This window comes from Charadrius vociferus, unplaced genomic scaffold, assembly GCF_000708025.1.
Source record: "Charadrius vociferus isolate BGI_N301 unplaced genomic scaffold, ASM70802v2 scaffold444, whole genome shotgun sequence".
Taxonomy (NCBI): domain Eukaryota; kingdom Metazoa; phylum Chordata; class Aves; order Charadriiformes; family Charadriidae; genus Charadrius; species Charadrius vociferus.
In genome coordinates, this window is record NW_009648242.1 from 1,196,181 (window position 1) to 1,216,970 (window position 20,790).

Genomic DNA, 20,790 nt, shown 5'->3' on the forward strand with positions numbered 1-20,790 from the left:
AATATTTTAAATGTAGTTGAGTGTCTGTACCATCATAAGCGTGCTTTTACACATGGCTGCAATGTTAAGTAGTAAACACTCTAATCGTTGGATCCTTACATGCACAATACATGAACCTCCCAGTCGTCTTTATAAGATTAGTGTACAATTGGAATGTCTTGCAAGTAATAGAAATATTTTTTTCTCTGGTTTTGAGATGGTATTTGGGCTACCTCAGAAAGCATTAATTCAGTCCTTTGCTGGTTTATATTTCTCTGTCTGATCTTGGACCTGATCCTGCAAAGCACTAAAAATGGACTTAATTTGAAATAGGCCTAGTGGGTGTACAGATTTAAATACGTGCATTCTTTGCAAAATTGTGGCCTTTGTTTATATCTGCAGATGCTTTGCTCCTGATGTGTGCTTTGGTTCAGCAAGGAAAAGAAGAATTTAACTAGAAAAGCTTTCCAGGGCATAATTCACCCATTGCTCCTCACTCAAAACAAATTATTTTTCTCCAAATTTTGCTGCTGTCACTAGGCATAAAAGTTAAGATTTTTTTTTAGTTCTTTGAGTTACAAAACAGAACCTTCTCATATCTGCAACCTTGTAGAGGAGAGAGAATTAGTATTTAGAAGGTTGAACTGAATTGAAATGTCAGTTACATTTGTCATAAAACACAGAGTACTCACCGCACATTACCATTGCTTTCAGTATAAGGATGAGACATTTATTTCTTTTTAGTACTGGAATCACAAGCTCAAGACTGTGGCTGTTATAGCACCTGATAACAACATGAACATTTAATTCAAATCTGCAACTTAAGAACAAACCTACATACCTAGCCTTATTCTTTCCTGTCACCTCTGTGCTACTGAGGCCAACTTCAGCTTGTCCTTGCTTCTGGTTACCTTGTCTGGTGAGTATGAAACCTGGTGATTTTACTTATTTGGATAACAGTTATACTTGATTAGGGTTTCAGTAGCCAAAATTTTGTCACTCTTAACTGTATTTTTATAGAGGTTTTGAAATATACAATATCACATGAAAGACTAAGCATTTTTTTTTAAGCTTTTGGAAAAGTAGTGTAATTTACTACAGGAATAAAAAAAATTATAAAATTCTTGTGTTTTGTTTGGAAATTGCATATCTTTAGACCTTGTTTAGGTTCAGTTATTTTTATGATTGTCTATATTAGCATATGATGAAAAAAATCTTGGAAGATTTCCGTATTCTGTAGGTTTTATTAATAGTACAGAGACATAGGCAGTCAACTTTTGTCAGTACTTGACCTTAACACAGTAGGAACGTATTCTTGTAAGTCTTAAGGGGAATTACTATTTATCCAGAAGGAATCAATCATGGCTGACGACTCTCAGAGAAACTTCCGCTCAGTGTATTATGAAAAAGTGGGATTTCGTGGAGTTGAAGAAAAGAAGTCACTGGAAATTCTGTTAAAAGATGACCGGTTGGGCAAGTTGATTTCACTTTTTCCTCTATTACTTTGGTGATTTGGAGCTGAAGAAGGAATAATAGAAATTTTTACCTGCTGTGCTTAGTACTCATTTAAGTTTTGCATCTTTTACCGCTAATCTCTCAGCTGTTACTAGCAGCCCTTTGTGTTTCGAAGATCTGAAAATCTGATTTTTAAAACTGTTAAACCTATTGTCTGCTTGCTTCTTTTTTCTTCTTTTATTCTCTGTGCCCAAGAAACTAAATGATTTTTAATGAACGCAGTTTTAATCTGAAAATATATCGTCTCATGCTGTTAATTCCATCTAACCTCAAAACAATGAAGATTTTGCTATTGCTGTTGGTCCCTGAGGAGTGCCCCATCTCTAACAGAACAGAAAGATAAATGTCCCTTTAACAAAGCCCTTAATTGTTTTGACATAGCAACACGATTTACAAAATGTCTATAAAAATGGTAGAGTTTCTTCCTAGTGAAACCTAGGGTAGTTTTATTGTAAATGAAGCCAACCTATGTATTTTGCAAAATTGTTGCAGCTTATTGGGTACGTTCCATTCTCAATTGAAGCAGTGGAAGCATTTGTTGATAATACATGCTGAAAGTGGAGATTTCGATCTGCAGCTAAGGATTTGTCATACTTGGGTAGATCAGAGGCTCAAACCTATTTGTAATTATTTAAATTTACCTTAACTTTTTTTCCCCTCTTTATTTCTCTACAGATATTGAGAAGCTTTGCACATTCAGTCAAAGGTTTCCTCTCCCATCCATGTATCGTATACTGGTGTGGAAAGTGCTTTTAGGTATGAAATATAACATCAGTGATCCTCTGTAGAAATGAGTATGTAGGAAGATGTATTTTTTGTTGGTTTTTTTTTTTCTTTAGGTAGTTAATTACGTGGATTATTCTGTACTACCTTGCCTACTCATACATATTTAGCCTATTTTTGTATTCAAGTAGGATGCACAAGGGCAATTACAAAACAATATTCCATGCATAGTTTTTGAGAACTTTTGCTGAAGTGTGCCTAGAAGAGTCTATTTCTATATTTAACTTTGTAACAATATCCAAGTAAATTTGTAACATGGATTTGAAAGGTGGATTATCAAGTCACTGATACTTGATAAAATATTCAGTTCTGTTCCTAAAATAACAGACAATCAAGTTGAAGTAGAGCTATGATTAAACTTAAAAAAATGGGCAAGGTATGTAATGGATGTTTATTCTAAAGAGAAGCTTTGTGTTCTATAAAAATCTTGATTTCTTCTGTTTTTGCTTCTGGCTTTAAATTGTATTTGCCATTGAAGAAGTTATGAGGCCAGAGACAAATTATGGTAAACGCAGAAACCGTACGCGCCCCCCCTATCCAAAGTGTGTTAGATGACTAATTCGAAACCGCTAATGACTTTGCAGTAACTGGTCAAGTGTGTTGGGTTTACTAGCTGTGAGGTCATGTCACTTGGAGTCAGGAGGGGTTGTGGAAGGTCCAGGAGTTCTGACCCTTACAAGGTATCTGGAGAGTTTCCCTTAGAGTTGGTGCATGTAGAGAAACACTGCCAGATTGAGCGTGAAAGTACATCGTCTGACTGAATCTCTGGAAGAGAAATGTGATTTAGCATAGTGTTGGTGGTGGAGCATTGTGCCACTTTTGAAAAGCTGGAGTGTAGCTGTCATGCTCAGTCATGCATTACCAGGGCTGCGCTAGCAGGAAGGGTGCCGATATCTGAAATGTTGTTTCATCAGGGAGAGACCAGCAACATCAGTTGGCTTGGAAGCTGCTGTCTTTTGCTGTCTGTGAACTATCCTACTTCTTTGTCCTTTGGCTCTCCAGAATGTGTGATACATGTCCCATATATCTCTTTTACATGAAGATTTTGGCACGTGATTCAGAGTCAGGAAGATTGGTGGCTCCTACCTCAGAATGAGTATTGTACGAAACAGTGTTTTTCTGCTTCAGGATGTTTATTTATCTCAGGCTGTGCCATGATCTTCAACAGCGTTCAGATAGATGTCTTCTGTTTCCCTTCTTGGTCTCCATGTTCCACTGCAGTGTTTGGAGTTTGAAATAATGTATTAGGAAGTTTTAGCTGAGTTTTAAACAATCTTTTGATTTTTTCTTCTTTTTTTCCCATCCCATTTTCTACAAGTTAAAAATTGTGGCTTCATATTCCTGATTACTTGGATTTGTAAGCCTTTAATTGGGAGAGGTAGTAAAGGAACACTGTGCAGAAGGTGCAAGATGTAATTATAAAACTTGAAGTTCTTGGCATTGGTCATTGAACTAACAGAGTAATCCTACTTGATAGAAGTCTCTGCTGTTAGAGTACTAATTTTAGGATGAAAAAGATTCTTGCACCCTGCGCCCTAGTAAAGTAGTCAGCATCCTTTAAAATATTAGTAGTAGGAAATACAGTGTAGGAGGTTTAAACAAGTTACTCGGTACAAGATCCTTCAGCTAAAATTATAATAGCAAAATAGAGTCTCTTGGTAAACTTGTAGCTCACTGCAGAGCCAGTGGTCTATCTTTGACTGTTTTAGATAGGATGATTTGTGAATCATATTATTACCCTCTGAGTTAACTGTATGGAAAATTGTATTAATGTTTTTAAAGGATTTTGTATTTTAAACCCAGAGTGATTTGTCTCAAGTACGCATACTGTCATTCTGTATACTCCTTGGATGAGCAGAGGTACAAGGAGTTTTCTTATGCTGCATCTCAGTGTTAACACTCGTTAGAAAAGCTGGTATTCAGAAAAGCAATGCAAACGATCTCTTCCTAAATGATTAGAACAATAGCCCAGTCCGTTTCTGGTGGGAGGTGTTACATCTTCTCTAAATAATATTAATCGTTTAACAAAAGGAATTCTGTCCTGTCAGCAGAATTATCTCAGACACGTACCAAGGCTCGATGCTGTCCCAGGTTACGTGGTGTGTCAGCGATGTCTCCGTTAACTTCCTGTTCAAGTGTGACTCATGATGGTTTCTAGACATCCCTGTGTTGTTCAAGATTCTTTTCTGTCTGCCTAAGGTAGTCTTTTGTACTCGAGGAAAACAGTTGGCAGTATGTACCTACAAAATCATGATGCTGACTCCGTTTTTGCATAATGTGAAAAATGTCTTGCTCTGTCCCAGCTTTTGAAATGCAGACAGGTTTGTAGTTGGAAAATAAAAGATCATTTTCTGTCTATTATGCTTGTTACTAAAACTCAGCCATTTCATGTTTTAACACTTGACAGATTTTTTTTTTTTTTTCAATGACAGATAAAAGCAGCAGGTAGCCTGTTTCAGAACTGATTTTTGAAGAATATTTTGTTCTCACAGGTTTCTACAATGGGAAAAACTCTGCTCCACTAGTGATATGAAAGTGGCATTTTTTTTTTCTTTGGTGTATGTAAGATCTTATTTCTGTTGAAGCCTGTGACAGTTTTGTTGTGAACATCAGTGCACGGCAAGATCTAGTCTTGAGTGAAGGGAAGGGTCAACTGAAATGTTGAGCATCTCTTCTGGAGGTCATAAACGGTTTAATTTTCTCTGCCTCTCTACTTAGATACTTTTTTTCTCTTTTTTATTTTTCCTCCTAGGAAACTAGAAAAATATTTGTGTTGTGCTAAAAAAGTAAAAAAACCTTACTTTGCAAAGTATTTGGGTGGTATTCTTAGGTCGAATCAGTTACAGATTAAAATGTATGTGATTGATTTTGCTTCTGAATGTTGTTTTAGAGAGGAATAATCTCTATAATACAGTGAGTAAAGAATTTTCTGGCAGAGATCTAACAGTAGATTAAATAAGACTGGAATGTACAGTATCTTGGCATTAGTTGCATGTATTTATTCGCTGGTCATCTCAAAGTGTAGAATTTGAGGACATTAACAGCTAATGTATATAAAAGTCATTCTACATCCACCGTGTTTTTGAAATAAATGGAAGCTGGATATAAATATGCAACTAGTACTATATTAAAAACTACAGGTAGCTATAAACAACTAACAAGTAATATTCACAATTTAAAAATAAAGAAAGCTTGTTGGAGAGGGAGAGTAAAGCAATTAAGTTATTTTCCATCTATCCCAGCAATGACACTTCTAATCAGCATATTGATAGGGTGTACAAAAGAGTGGTCATTTCCTAAAAACCTTGTACAAGAGCTTGAGAAACAAGTCTTAAGGGTAGATTTTGCCTATGCTCTGTTAATGTAGCATATTTGTATTTATAAATAAAATTCTAAAGTGCTTTGTTGGTCTGTTACCTTCCAGTTTTGTAGAATTTTCGCCCTGTGTTCTGTGACCGAGTTTATAAACAAACTGCAGTGCCAGGTCCTACATTTCTTGTAGGCTGGAGTTGTAGAATTGAATTTAGGCAGATCTCTTGGAAAGGGAGTTTGAGTGCTCTGTTTTTTTCTCTTTACAGTTGCTTATCCCTTTTTTAAATTTTTTTTTCTTTTTTTTATTTTTAGGAATTATTCCTCCTCACCATGAATCTCATGCTTTGGTGATGAAATACCGGAAGGAGCAGTACTGGGATATACACCATGCTCTTCGTGTAATTCGTTTTATTAATGATTCTACCCCACAGGTTGATGTTTTCCTCCGCATACATCAACTGGAATCAGGAAAATTGCCTCGAAACTTGGCTTTTCCATTGGTAAGTTGTCATTTTAACAGTCTTCTCAATACAATATTTTATTTAAGTTCAAACTATAAACCCGTGAGAAACTGAACTGCAAGTAGCCCCACAAATGCATGTAGATAGACAAAGTAACGTGAATGGAAAACAGAGAAGTACTAGTAAAAAATAAGGGATTTTAGTCAAGTGCTTTTCTTTTCTTTTTCCCCTAAGTACTTATGTAAGAATTTATGCCTTAAAATCTCTTTTGTGTATTTTGCCTGCTAGGCTTCAAGCCCTTTGTACTCTAGTACACTTCAGTTTCTTTATAGCACTGAAATGAAAATGATGTAATCTCATCGGAGCTCATAGATTCTTAAATGTCCTGGAACAAGCGTAATTCACGCCAGTACAAGCAGCTATTTATTGCAAATTACATCATATATTTAAATTACTTGTTTTTAAATCTATTCTTTAATGTACTGACCTTCTTTTTCTGTTAGTCTGAACTGATCCAGCCTTCTGTCAGGTAATGCATGTACTCTGTAGTTTACAGTGTACTCACATATGGGTAAATGAGTCTATGTTTTGATGTCTATAGTGTGATGATAAAAACAATGTGTTGATCTTACGTATAAGCATCTAGGAACAAGGAGGTGATGAAAGGAGTCATGGGACTTTCTGAAGTGGATTTTATCCTGTATTTAGTGTTAATTTATCCATGTTCACTCTAGCTGAGCTTGCTTTGTTATTTTTCATCTGTAATAACAAAATTTGACGTAAGAACTTAAAAAAAAGTTAAAAATTAAAAAAAAAAAAAGTTAAACAAAGTTAACATGGAAAATCCAGTTTTGGACTGGAGGATGGTGTACAGCATTCTTTTGTCACAGGAAGGAGACCGGTTTTATGCCCTTACCGTTGCCTAGGAATGTGGCCATCCTACCCTGCAAGTTTCCTATGGAGAAATTACCTTGATCTTGGCATGTGACCCAGTGACCTGAAAATTTATCTGCTCTAGAGCATCCCAGAGCACTAGCTGCTCTCGGTACTGTGATGGGGTTTAATAGAGATGGTGTTTAGCAGTTTCACAGTTATTAGTCCTGTAACTTGTGTTTGTTTTGCTGCGGAAAGCATTTGTTCTTTTCATGCCAGCCTGTTTTCAGTGCAGTCACTGTCCCCTTAAACTTGTAAGAGGCTACTGCTTGATAGTAATGCGCATGTTCTATTGTGGAGGTAGAAGGAGTGTAAAGATGGTGTTGGATTGGTCTAAATATTTTGAAATGTTTGAGTCATTTAGCAGATTTCTATGGTTTGTACGTTTTGTGCATCTGAAAGCAGATCTGAAAGCAGAGAGGTTAAGAAGGGATATGTGTGTTTTGCAGCAGTCAGTGAGGCAGAGGCATATCCTGGTAGTATTTAGACTATCCATGTGTTTTGCATGAGTTGTAATCTGTGCAAAAGCCTGTGATACTATAGCTTACGGCTGCTGATGGTTACAGTAGATCAGACTCTGGATACATATCTGGCTTGTTACCCTGCCTCCTAATGTAGTCAGTACTGCCTGTGTAAGGAAGACTGTAAGAAACAAGGCAGATACAGAAACTTTCCATGCGCATCTTCCCAGTTTAGAGACTTCCTGAGCTGGCTGTTGGCCTGAGGTCTAGTTGGTTTAGAGTTAACTCACCTCCATCTACACTATGTGCAGTCATTAACTGGTTTAGGCATGCTGATACTTCTGTAAGGAAAGTCTATCCTCTGGAGAAAAGATGATGGCATGCCCATCACATGCTTCTGGTCATGTATTGTGGGGAATAAGATACTTGCCACCTGTAAGAGATAATTAATTGTCTCTAGGAAGATGTTTATCTCAAACCAAATTATTTTCTGTATGTTGAAGGTAGGCTATAACTCATGGCTGCATTGTTTTTTTTCAGTAACTGTAACAGCCATGAAAGAGGTGTTTTGAGGGGCCTGTTTGGACCTTAGCAAGGAGTGGGATGAAAAATTCTGCTGCTATGCAGTATAAAAATGTGGGACATATGTCGTGGTTTAGGCCAAATTGGCTACTGGGGACCTGGGGGACCCCAGATGGGACTGACAGATGCTCCCCTCTACCCCTCTTCAAAGAGAGAGGCAGAGGAGGAAAAAGAGACTTACGAGTTTAGAAGAAACTAAACTACTTTAATGGAATATTAATAACAAAAGAAGAAGAAATAGTGAAATATATACAAAACCATATCAAGCTCCCGAGATGACAGTCACGACACTGGCTGGCACTGAGGCAGTCCCAGGCTGGACTCAGTGACGGATGGGAACTAGATTCTGGATCTGCGTTCAGGATCAGGATCAAAGGCAGATGAACAGAGTCCTCCTCAGACGTCAGCCATTGAAGGAAGAGCTGACCCTTAGATCCTCAGCTTTTATACTGAGCATGAGGCAGGTGGGATGGAATACCCTGTTGGTCAGTTTTGGGTCACCTGTCCTGTCCGCTCCTCCCCGCAGGTGGGACCCCTCTATGCTTTTCCGCTTCTGACCCTCCAATGGGGCAAATAACAAAGTTGGTCGGCCTTGGGTGTTATAGCAATAAGTATAAGCCAGAGCCTCTCTGCATACCATGGCTGGGCATCAACTATATACATAGGTCTTATCACTCTGAGAGAGTGAACAGTGTCTGCACAATATGCTGTTAATTTCAGTAGTTAGAGAGGCCCAGCTAAGAAGTGAAGTTACTGAACAAAATTGGTTCAGTTTTACCTCAAACCAGGACAACATAGAAGTAGGATTATCGGTACCTTGTTAGGATGTAATATTATCACATTTGAGAACTTTGAATCAGAGTTGTTCCAAACTCCTGTTGTATGTTCTGGAAGTCTTACTTGTTCTGCTTTTAATAGGTATCTGTCACCATAATGCAGCTGCTGCCCAATGTTTTATTTATGAATGTTGGAATAGCTCTTTGTTTATGGTGATTCCAGTTTGTTTCCCCAAATAGCAGGGAAAAGGAATATATGGAGAATTTAAATCAGATAGTCCAGTACTTCTGTGTAGGTCACTTTTTTGGCTTTGTTTTCCAGGAACCTGAAGATGAAGTGTTTCTGGCTATTGCTAAAGCAATGGAGGAAATGGTGGAGGATCCTATAGAATGCTATTGGCTTGTCAGTTGCTTTGTGAATCAGCTGAACAGCAAGCACAAAGATTCATTACAACAATTGGTAAGGAAAAAATCCTTTTTTTTTTTTTTTTGTGAGGAGAGCTATAAAGGAGAGAGGAGGAAGTCATGGAAGGCATTAATATATGGAGACAACTGGAGTGTCAGAGGTGACACCCTTGGATTCTGTTCTACCAATTGTTCTGAGAAAATGGGAAGAGTGCTTTTTGCATTGTGATTGTACTGTCCTGTAGGATGTTTTTGTCTAATATAACATTAGAAATTGTTTTTGTTTGCTACATGGTAGTTTTCAGTTACATCTTACAATTTTCTTTTTAGGTTAGTTAAGTTTATATTGTATCTAGTTGAATTATATTTCTCACAAATTGGTCACTCAAGAATTTTCTTTATTTTAAACAATTAAAGATGTCACAGTGTTAAGAACATCTTGATTTATGTCTGCTACTTTTTAGGCTTCATCTCTGGCATATATGTGCTGCTTATTGGATGATAGACAAAGCACAATTGTTTTGCTTTGTAGATGGAGCAGGGTACTATATCTTCAGAAAAACAGTATGTTGCAAATTAAGTTATAATAAAAAGTGGAATAGAGTTCTTATGGCATTGGACATTTAAATGCTCTCATAGAATATTAATTTTGAATTTCTATTTTACTGGTTTATAAAGTTAAAATTTGATTGTAAAGAAAATGCATGCTTATAAAATTTGCTCCATTATACAAAAACTTTTGTAATTCTTCAAATAGTCTTAAAAGATAAGAAGCCTTTTAGTTAACAGTATCCACTGAGGTGAAAGTATCTGAGTTCCTGTGCACTAGCAATCGCTGAATGAAAATTTGTTGCATAATATTATGCGTGTCCTTTTTCACTCTTTTTGAAGTAAGAAATAGTTTTTAAACCTACCTTCTATTGCTGGAAGTGATACATTAAATTATACCAATTTCTGTAATTCCTTTTGAAGGACAGAGGAACGTTTTTAAAGAAAGTATGTGCACTCACTACATAGTGAGTACAAGTGTCTCCCTCACTAAGTTTTTATTTTAATACGAACATTGTACCAAGACTCTGGATGTTAGAATATGGACAAAGGAAGTGGTTTTTGCCCTTTGACAGCTGAAGTCCATAGCTGTTTACCTAATTATGACAAAAACCATAAAGGCACTCTTGAACTTATGAAAATGTATGTTATGTTACATTAGAATTTAAACAAAATGAGAATTACTTATTTTTCATCTCTTTCTTGTGCTGCTTTGTTGGCCTTTCTAAATACTTTGGACTTTCAAACAAGAAGTAAATGTCCAGCTTTTAATATATTGCACAGGGATTTACTCTCAGGATTGATTTCTGGATTTTGCTGCATTGTGAGTAGGTTTTTTTTTTTTTTTTTGACGTGTGCTAAGGCTATTAGGTTTGAGGTGAGTGAAACTCAATTTTACTTGTGAAGGTAGCAGTAATTAGTGCAGGTTTAATCTTTGCATTGCCTTAAGCGCTCAAACACCTCCTTGCATTAGGGAATACTGCGTATTTTGGAAGTTCTGCTAGTGGTCAGCAATTTAAGGAAAGTGGGTTGTTTGTTTAGTAAAGTACTTAATTAGTTAATTGCAAAAATCAGCAACACTTGTATTTTGGAACGTCATGTTTTTAGTTAAAATAATGCAAGTTTGTTATTTTAACATGCTATTTTATTTGATTTTTTTAATTTTTAAGACACTTCTTGCCTTACAGTGTGCATTAACTATGGAGGGCACTCTGGTGTGAGTTATCTGAAATTTTCCAATTCCTTTCTCAGCCAAAAATTCTGGAGCAGTATTTGAATATTGAAGATAACAGACTTTTGATGCATCTGAAAGCATGTGCTGCAATGAGCAAACTCCCTTACGATCTTTGGTTTAAAAAGTGTTTTGCAGGCTGTTTACCTGAGTCCAGTTTACAGAGGCAAGTTCTCGTTTTTCTTTCTGTTTGTAGTTACATAGTAATTTTTTGTCATCACTAGCAGGCAAAGAGCTTTCCTTACTTTATCTGTAAGATTATGGAGTTAACTTTATTGTTGACTTGGAAATGATAAAATTTAATTTGATTCCACTTGTTACTGATGCAGGATAATCTCTGTGTGGTCATTTCTCACATTGAAATTAAAAAAGGATGGAGTTAAATATAGCAGCTGATTCTGTTAGACACTTAATGCCTTTTAGGAATTAAAACTCTCAATCTCCTCTCAATGATAGATAGCTGAATGGTAGTCAGTTTTCAGACTTTTTAACCAACATCCTCACTTAGGGAGTGATTATAATACTGTACTATCATTAGATAAAAAAGATTTTGGGAATGTTTATTTTTAAAAGTACTAGATCAGGTTGAGTATTACAAAGTTAATGGAGTAGTGCATTATAGCGGGATTCTGTGACTGGAAATAAGCTGTCCAGCTTTTAAAAGGGGAAAACTCTAGTGCGTGGTACTTCACTAAAGGGCCTTTGAAATGAAGCTTGTATGGTTTCTCTAATTCTGCTGTCTGAGAACTCATGGAAGGCGGAAAATTCAAACTAGATGTAGAGAAGCATATCTTTTCTGCATTAACAGGAGTTGCTATTAGCTGAGTAGGAGATGGCACAAAGTAAACAATGGGTTTGTTTTCAGCCACCTTAAAACTTGGAGGAGTAACAAGGGCCAGGGGAAGTTTTACTCCAGCACCCCCAGGACTTCAGTGGCTGGTTGTCCGTAGTTTGACCCCAGCCAGAAACTAGGACCATGAAGCTGCTTGCAGCTCTCCCCCTTCCCCCCAGAATGGTGGGGAGAAGAGGGAGAAAAGGAGGGGAAAGGGAAAGGAAAAAACCTCATGGGTTGAGATAAAGACAGTTTAGTAGAACAATAACAGAAAAGAAAAATAATAATAATGACACAAGTCATACTCACCAGCCGGTGAATTGACGCTGTCCCAAGCAATGATCAGATTCCCGTTGCTTGGCCAACCCCCATTTATATACTGAGCATGACGTCTATGGTATGGAATATTCCATTGGCCATTCCATCGTTCTGTCTAGGCTTCTTCTCAGCTTCTATGGGAAGCTGAAAAGAGTCCTTGAATAGCATAAACATCACCTAGAAACAACTAAACCAATATGCATTCTTGACATTCCTTTCACAGCAATCACTAGAAATAAAATTAACTCTTTCCCATCTTTCCCAGCTGAAACCAGGACACTAGTATAGGAACCTATTGTGAAAACTGAGCTTTGTAAAATGCTCTGTAGAAAATGCTTTATGGCAATGAAGTTGGCTGTAATCTGAATAGCGAATACAGTCTTGCTTGCTTATTTGGTACTTCACATTTCATGAAGGAAAGTGGGGAACAGCTGTTTTTAAAAATGTTTTATTTGCCCATATGAAAATAAGGGGGTTTTAGGAAACAAGATGTAAGTTTAGAAATCATGCTCTCCGGTTTTGTGGTACAGTGATCTTTGAGGTTGTGTATGTTCTGCTGCTAGCAAGGAATATGTCTGAGAAAACAATTTTTTGAACCAAAACTGAAGGATTCGGTGGTAGATCTTTGGGTGTTATGCTGTGTGCAGCACAATAATTGTTACACGGCGAGTTCTTCTCATCAAGCACCCATAAGGCTCCAAAATAGTCATCTCTGTTGTAGTTGTGCATGATGTGGTGGTTAAAAGCTTTTACTTCTTTTATGGCTACAGAAATTATGTAAGCCTGCATAAAATGCTTGTTAGATCCTTAAAAGCAACTGTACACATAGGGTTTGCCTGTATCTCTCTTTGACGTTTGCATTTGTAGGTTGCTTTCAGCAGATAATGATTGACCTTAGAATCGTAGAATGGTTTAGGTTGGAAGAGACCTTAAAAATCATCTAGTTCCAACCCCTCTGCCATAAGCAGGGACACCTTCCACTAGATTGGGTGCTCAAAGCCTTGTCCAGCCTTGTTTAATTGTGCTTCCTCTTTGTGAAACTTAATGCAATTTGCCAGTAGAAGTGGCTGCTCTACCTGGGACTTGCCAATGTCTTCATGCCTTTTTTTCTGTAGGCTTCTGTGATCTGAAATAACCTTTGCAAACTACTGCATTAGGAACCTCTTTGCATGCCTTCTAGGAGGTATTTTTATTTAGAGCTTATGTGATTTAATTTTGCTACTAGGTCTTATGGCTGAGAACTAGAGCTGAAAGAGGAATTTGCATCAGAGCCGTTTTGCTATTGGAAGATTCAGGGTTTTTTTGAATTTCTGTTGAAAATTGAACATTTTATGGACCTGTATCATCTTGATAGTATAAAAGAAAAAATCTAGATGAAGAATTTGGATTTTCGTATTTCATCTTGTCAGAATCTTTAGTTTCAAACTTACACCTTTTAAAACCATGTGTTTTGTAGAAAATATTTTATCTAGTTACTGTACTGTTTAGCCTGCTCGTATACTGTTTTACCTTACTGAAACAGAATCTTTTGATGACCTGAAATTTTGTAAATACGTTTTTGTTTTTTTTTTTTTTTTCATGAAAAAGGTCAAAATATTGGCTTTTTGAGTCACTCTGGAGTAAAAACAAATTTCAGTGTTGGTACTTCCGATGGCACAGCAATCCCTTTTCCCAACAGTTCTTGTAGGAACATGACAAAAGTGCGCTTTTTCTTGCCAGTTAAGGTTTCTGAATTATTCAGTTGTAATCATAATGGCCTCATTTGCTAAGGAAATAACATACTTCATGGGTAGCATGTGACAGATGAACTTAATTAGTGCTTGGAGATTCAGTTTGGATTAGAATCTAGAAGCCCGAATGCTTATCTGAAATGTATCCAAATGGCAGTGTTGGAACTGCTGAGAATTGAAAACAGGTCTCCAATTCTCCTGTGAGTTTTACTTACTTTTTTGTCAAGGGAGAGATGATCTGAGCTCAGTCGTTTATGATTTACTTTAACTTACGATGTAGTACTGTATTTCTTAGAGAGGTTGCTTGCTTTCTATAAACTGTAGTCTTCTCTGCCAGGCAGCTAAATCTAAATTTCATTGTTTTCTTTTTTTTTTATTTAAGGTGTACAAGATTTGTATATGCTGTGCAAAAATTTTATCCAATAATGGTGAGATGAAGTTGCATAATACCAGCTTTACTCCCGACAGGCATTGTCATTCTGTATAAATGCTGTTTTATAGCACAGTTCTGCTAGTTATACCATAGGTAAAATTTATGCATCAGTTTAATTTAAATGGGCTTGGAAAATGTATATGAACAGGTTTCACGTAGAAACTTTTCCTTTGAGCTTATGTGGTGTCTTTGCTTGCCCTAATACACTTGACATTATGTGATGAGCTTCTTAAACTTCTTAAAGGTGCCACACTGGTAAAAGAGAGGAACAGATCGGCCATTTCAAAGGCACAGTATCCTCAGGGCTTCTTTATCCCACCTGGAATATAGACAGTGCTTCCTGGAACACGAACCAGCTTGAGAAGGACACAAAGGCTTACTTGTATCTCAGTCAGGGAGAGAACTGAATCACACCTTTGATTTTAGACTCACCATTGCCCTGTTTGCTCAATTTCTGCAACAGCTTATCTTGTCATCTGCTCAGTAAGCCCCGTGCGTGGAGTGCTTTCAAATGGTGCTGTGTGAGCCCCCAGCCGGAGAGCCCCGCTGTTAAAGCTGGATGTCCTGTTTGTGACTTCAGCTCTACAGGCAAAATAGCACTTTGGCTGCCAGTTTATTCCAGCACAGTCACCCCAGATGATCCAGCTACAACAGAAGTAGTGCATCTTTGCAGATATAATTGTGAATAAGCGAAACATTTTTATTGCCAATTATGTATCGTGCCCCTGACTACCATTGTTTGTATTCTGCACTGAAGACTTGGCATAAGCAGGGCTGTAATAGCTGATCGGGTGGTGTTAGGTTATTAGCCTCTGGTAACTTGTTTGTGGCAAAGTATTTGGTAGTTCTCCTGAGATCTTATGGCTGCCTTTCAAACTGGCACTACTTCATGTATTAATACATGGCTTCTGTAGTTTTACATCTGTGATCTCCGTTTCCTGCATAAATTACATCTAGTTGTAAAACTATAAGTCATTTGTTAGTAGACACGACAGAAATATGAGAAATGATTACATTTACTATGGTGTGGGAGGGCATAAGAATGTCCATGTGGGCTACTACTACAGAGAAACTTAAGTCTGTTTAAGTTTTGTCTAAATAATTGAGCTGCTTCCCAGCTCTGGAAACAGATGGAGACAAGCTCATGACATGGCATCAGGATGAGACTTGTGTGAGCCTTGTTGTGTCCCTCCGTGCCTGGTTACCATTGGAAGGACACCCAGAAGTGCAGGCAGAGAAGCAAGTGTTGGTTCTGTTTAAACATCTCTGGCATGGATGACTGGAAGACTAGAACCAAGGAATAAGGTTGAGCGTGCTTACCCTGCAGCCTAGGGGAAAAAGCTGTGAGTTTAATGATAATATTTCAGAAAAAGAGAGTGCAGCAATGCTGTGATGCTTTTTATATACTACTGCACTGTAGCAGTTGAGGAACCTGAGAAACTGCCTTGAGAATGCCATGCTTTCACACGCGTACACACACAGAGTAATTTGTATCTTCTCTACAGAAAAAGCTCAGTGAAAAGTAAATGGCTTAATTTGCATAATCGTTGGCATGCTCTTTACCTTCATAGTTTCCCATTTCTTTTTATTTTTCCTTGTGGTTGTTCCTACTATTTCACTGTTCAAGAAATACCTACACGAGTGCTCCCATGGTGAATTGAATACTGTTATATTTCACAGAGGATGACAGTGACAAAAACCATAATGAATTTAGTGTGTATTTCCTTTTTCAGCATTCCTGAGTAGGGCTATAGGCACAGTTGCATGACACTTCTGTTATAATTTTCCCATCTCTAGGAATATGAACAAATAAGTAAAAAGCTACAATCTCTGATAGTATACTTGATCTTAAGTGTTTGCTGTGATTTAAAAAGTAGATGTAGAATACTTATATTATCATCAATAGAGATACAATGTATAAAGGCTGCTATATTAGAATAGTCATCAAAATACATGTTTTCTTGAGGCTGCTGTGGGTTTTTTCCATTCTAAGTAAACACAGTTTATGTTGCTATTCCTGGCTCTGCTGGTATAGACAAGGTGCTGACCACTGGTCTGTTTGTCACAGTGTCACACAGTTATTCCCCTGTTCCTGTCACTGGTAGAGTTGCATTGAGAGTAAGAATAACTGGAAATGTTAAGGGGAAAAATAATGCAGCAGACACAGCTGGTTAGTGCCACCATCTCATCCACTTTGCTCTGCACCCTCTTCCAAAATTTGTTAGGCACTGGTGATTTAGATACTGCATCTGTTTTGCCATTGTTAAAACGTTTGTTCTGGATTCAGGCTAAATAATGCAGGAAAACATTAGAGTGTTTTCTGAGCATGAATTGTAACCTACTGTAGCGTAATTATGGAGACTGAAGTCAGGAGACTTGGAAGCACAATAATGAAAGCAAGCTGGGTGTTTTATATTTGGATTAGTAAGTTTGTATTTGAATTAACATAAGCATTAATATGAACTTTAAAAAGTCTTTCCTGTCTGCTACTCTCTGTATTGTCATTCATAATTACAGTTCTGATGCCTATGAAGCACATGGGGAGCTGTTCTTGGGTTCTAAACAGATATGTTTGTGAAGGAAAATGCATTAGAAGTAAACAGGGATGACCTGTACAATGTGGAGCAGGAGTGTGGTCTCAGTTTTCTCATAGCCTTGCTTAAATCTTCTGGACCTGACTTCAACATCAGTGTGATATTTACAGTGATCGCTTGTCCTGGGATGCTTGAACCACAAAGGAAGCAGTAAGATTTTAATCTTGGATTATTTATTGTTCCTGCCTATAAAGGAATTATATTCATTCTTAATCATAGCAAGACAGGGAATTAAAACTAAATGGCAAAGGGAAAAGAAATTGGCATTCCCTCATCTCTCCATGTGTTTTTTTTGTGTCCTTCTTTTGTAAGAATAGTCCTGAGGATTTTACATATTCTTTTCCTCATTTCTTCATTATAAGTTAAATTCTAGTCTAACTCTTTTTTGAATGGAGAAGTTGTGAAAATAGTGTCAAAGGAGTTATGTGAATAGAAGTTTAAGAAACCGACAAAGAATTGACTTGAGTTACAGTGTGAAAAATAAGCACTGTAACAGCAGCAACCATTCCACATTATGAGTTATAAAAGCTTTTCACAAAGAATCACAAAAGGGTTGAGGTTGGCAGGGACCTCTGAAGGTCATCTGGTCCCACCAACCCCCCCTGCTCAAGCAGGGCCACCTAGAGCTGGTTGCCCAGGACCATGTCCATGCGGCTTTTGAACGTATCCAAGAAGGGAGACTCCACCTCTCTGGGCAGCCTGTGCAAGTGTTCAGTTACCCTCACAGTGAAAAAATGTTCAGAGGGAACCTTCTGTGTTTCAGTTTGTGCCTGTTGCCTCTGGTCCTGTCACTGGGCACCACAGAGAAGAGTCTGGCTCCATCCTTTTTGCACCTTCCCTTCAAGTATTTAAGTACATTGATGAGTTCCCCCTTGAGCCTTCTCTTCTTCAGGCTGAACAGTCCCAGGTCTCTCAGCCTCTCCTCATAGGTGAGATGCTTCAGTCCCTTCATCTTCACGGCTCTTTGTTGGACTTTTACTTCTTAACTCCTTCTTGCTTAAAGGTGTGATACCTACTCTTTGGTTCAGATGTCAAAGTTCGTGTTATGCTTGCGTTGTGCTCTCCTGGCACTCCAGGCTGAAGGGCAAGTTCTTCTGAGAGAGAAGGTCATATAAAAATTGAATTGTCTTTGGAAGAAGTACACCCATAGATCCAAGTTTATAGGTGGGCTGCAGAAGATGTTTTCCAGTTAGTGTTACTGTATTCAGAGATGATGGAGGACAGTATGTGATCTTTGTCCCCTGTTTTTTATTTGGAAGGAGAAACACTTCTAACAAGTGCCTGAAAGGAGCAAGAACAGTAATTCTCAGAAAGTCTTTCTGACACAGCTCTTAAAATTCAAGAACTAAAAATAATGCAAGCCCATAAAAGCTGCCATCTGACAGATGGTTTCACACTGGTTTTGGATAATCTTTCATCCCAAGCCTGTTGAGTTGGGCCTGAGAGAGCTGCTGGCTGAAGGATGATTTCAAATTGTTGCAGGCTGCTTTAGTAGTGTGGATCCCTTTTAATATTCATCCAAGTGCTGTTGCTAAAGTATTTGCAGCCTTTGGAGGCCTGACCTTCAGATTTTGTTAAAACTGTGCGGTCCAGGTACAGTTTCATACAAATGGTAGGAGTGCTTATGTAATTCTGAGAGAATCTGTGCAGAGTGGGATGGATTGAAAGAGTTAATCGTTCCCTGTGTCCAATTTAAACATCATGGATTATGTCCTGCTGATGTATTATGCTTGTATCTCATACAGCAATGACCTGGAATATTTAGCTTCTTGAGATGTAGTAGTTCAGTATTACATCCTTTTGAATTCTCAGCTACTTAACTGTTTGAAGAGTGTCTTTATTAGGCATGCTAATAAAATTTGTTTCTTTTTTGCACTAAGAAAAATTCTCACTTTTGCCGTATATGGTAGAATAGTTGTCACAGTTCAGGCTACTAAAACAAGATTTGCTTTTTGTATTTGAGCTTGTAAACAGTTCCATTTCTAAACAAGAACACCAATCAATACCTCAGTGCTTGCCATCGCTCTCCTCTGTACAGATTTAGGAATTGATAAAATGTCTTTTATTTACCCTGACCTGAATAATGCAATACATTGCGATTATTCAGAAAAAATCTGGAAAAAGGTGATTGTACAGAAACTGTTCTAGCAGATAAATAAGCGGATAAGCACTACATTAATGTTTAGGGATTCCTTTGCATTTTTTTGTAGAGTTTGGGACAAAGTTATTAGCGGGTCCTGCAAGATTCTTGTTTTTGTTGCTGTGGAGATATTATTAACCTTTAAAATGAAGATAATAGCGCTGAACACTGCAGAAAAGATCACACAGTTTTTGGAAAATGTAAGTACTCTGTTGTGCTTTGCATTACCTTTTATGCTTTATAAAAACGTGTTTCAGCCTTAAAGTAATTTGCCTATTGCGAACATACTGTAAGATACTCACCGAGAATAGTGTAGTGGTACCAAGGGGAAGAGAGAATGTGCAGAAATGAGAATAATGTTTTTTTTCTATCAGGAGGTAAGGCTTTCATAGAATTAAATGATTTTTAGGCTTTGGGGAATGTTATCTATGTTTGTACAGATTTGACACTATTCCTTGTGATACTAAAGGGTTTTTCTGTGAAAGTAAGTGCAGATGAGGTTAGGTTCGTATTTCTGGAAGCTCTTTTCAGGGTTGGTTTCTGACACCTTTTTGCTCCTTGCTCCTTTGAGTGTGAATCTATAGACTCAAGGTATGTTTTCTGTTGATACAAGGATGGGATCGTGAACCTGACACTGAACTTTTCTTCTGTGAATAGTAATGAGCTTTGCAGCAGGGCTGTAGGATCCTCATGTAATGCAGGTTAGTTAGATTCGGTACATTTGTGGTCATGGATGGCCAGTATAAGTTCTGCCTGATGTTAGGTTAGGGATGTGTCATGTGTGAGATGCCTGGGTGATCATCTTACCATTTTGTAAATAAAAGCCTTTTTGTCTAAAACCTGGAGGTAATATGATGCATGTAGGACTGAGGGATGGTGGGATGGTAGGGTAGGGAGGTGGGATTCTAGTTTTGTTTTCTTTTTTAAAAAGAAATAAAATCTGAACTGGAAATTTAAATATTTTAAACTAAGCAGTCCAAATAAAGTACTCTGACAAGGCGTCTTCCCCTGATCTTTTGTAGATTCCTCAAGATAACACTGACGCTATTGTCAGCAAAGCTGTTGATCTGTGGCGCACACACTGTGGGACTCCAGCACACTCAGTCTGAGAACTTTCTTCGCTTATGACAGCTTGGAGAAAAAAAAAAGACATTTGAAAAGACATTTTTACGACTCTTCCTCCATCTCAGTGTCATGTTCTTCATTACCTCTTCTATGTAAAGATGCTATTACAGCAGCTAATAGCATAGTAATCAATATGTAAATATTTTTCAATAAATACAGGTGGAATGAAGATACCTAGTGGTGGTGTGATCATGTCCAGAGTGTTTTTTGGCCAGTCAGCTGCAGTATTCTGATTGCACGGTGTGTTCTCTGGCTTTTGGGGAAGTAAATCTAACTCTTGAAGCAAGGTAAATAGACTTACTTGTAATTAAAAAATGGTTTTGTATGCCAGCTTATACTTGATAGAACTAGTTACTACCTGGATGTGTTTTTAAGGTGAATTTACTAAATGTTAGTCGTCTGGAACTCTTGGTGAACAAGCATGCCTTTGCTAGAAATGTAAATGTACTATCTCAATACTGCAAATTTTCAGGTAAATGTTCTGGAAGAGGGATCCCAACTTTGAGGTAGAGGACATCACAATGACCAGGGGTGACATGCTTTTCTGAAGTGTCTTGAAGTACTTCCTTTTTATCTGTCAGCCAGCTCTCTGTGGCTGTACCTCCTCCTTTGTTCTTCATGGAAGATGCTC

At 37.6% G+C, this 20,790-nt stretch overlaps 1 protein-coding gene across 3 annotated transcripts; it reads left to right on the forward strand.

Moving 5' to 3' along the window:
* Nucleotides 1-797: 797 nt before the first annotated feature.
* Nucleotides 798-20,326, forward strand: TBC1D7 (TBC1 domain family, member 7). 3 transcript variants are annotated; one of them, XM_009884179.1, is made up of 8 exons: nt 798-898; nt 1,329-1,452; nt 2,170-2,250; nt 5,902-6,020; nt 9,125-9,262; nt 11,008-11,153; nt 19,105-19,234; nt 20,057-20,326. In XM_009884179.1, exons 2-8 carry the CDS (start codon nt 1,341-1,343, stop codon nt 20,141-20,143), a joined length of 813 nt encoding a protein of 270 aa, XP_009882481.1. In that variant the 5' UTR covers nt 798-898; nt 1,329-1,340; the 3' UTR covers nt 20,144-20,326. The 3 variants fall into 3 exon arrangements, with proteins under 3 accessions (XP_009882481.1, XP_009882479.1, XP_009882482.1); XM_009884177.1 differs by having other exon boundaries at nt 5,902-6,089; nt 20,057-20,324; XM_009884180.1 differs by lacking the exons at nt 798-898; nt 2,170-2,250 and having other exon boundaries at nt 1,341-1,452; nt 5,902-6,089; nt 20,057-20,324.
* Nucleotides 20,327-20,790: the final 464 nt, after the last annotated feature.

Excerpts from the sequence above, each read along its gene's own strand:
- TBC1D7 (XM_009884177.1), top strand. The coding sequence starts at position 1,341 with ATGGCTGACGACTCTCAGAGAAACTTCCGCTCAGTGTATTATGAAAAA. Across the intron at positions 1,453-2,169 it reads GTTAAAAGATGACCGGTTGG|ATATTGAGAAGCTTTGCACA; the intron begins GCAAGTTGATTT and ends ATTTCTCTACAG. Across the intron at positions 11,154-19,104 it reads CCTGAGTCCAGTTTACAGAG|AGTTTGGGACAAAGTTATTA; the intron begins GCAAGTTCTCGT and ends ATTTTTTTGTAG.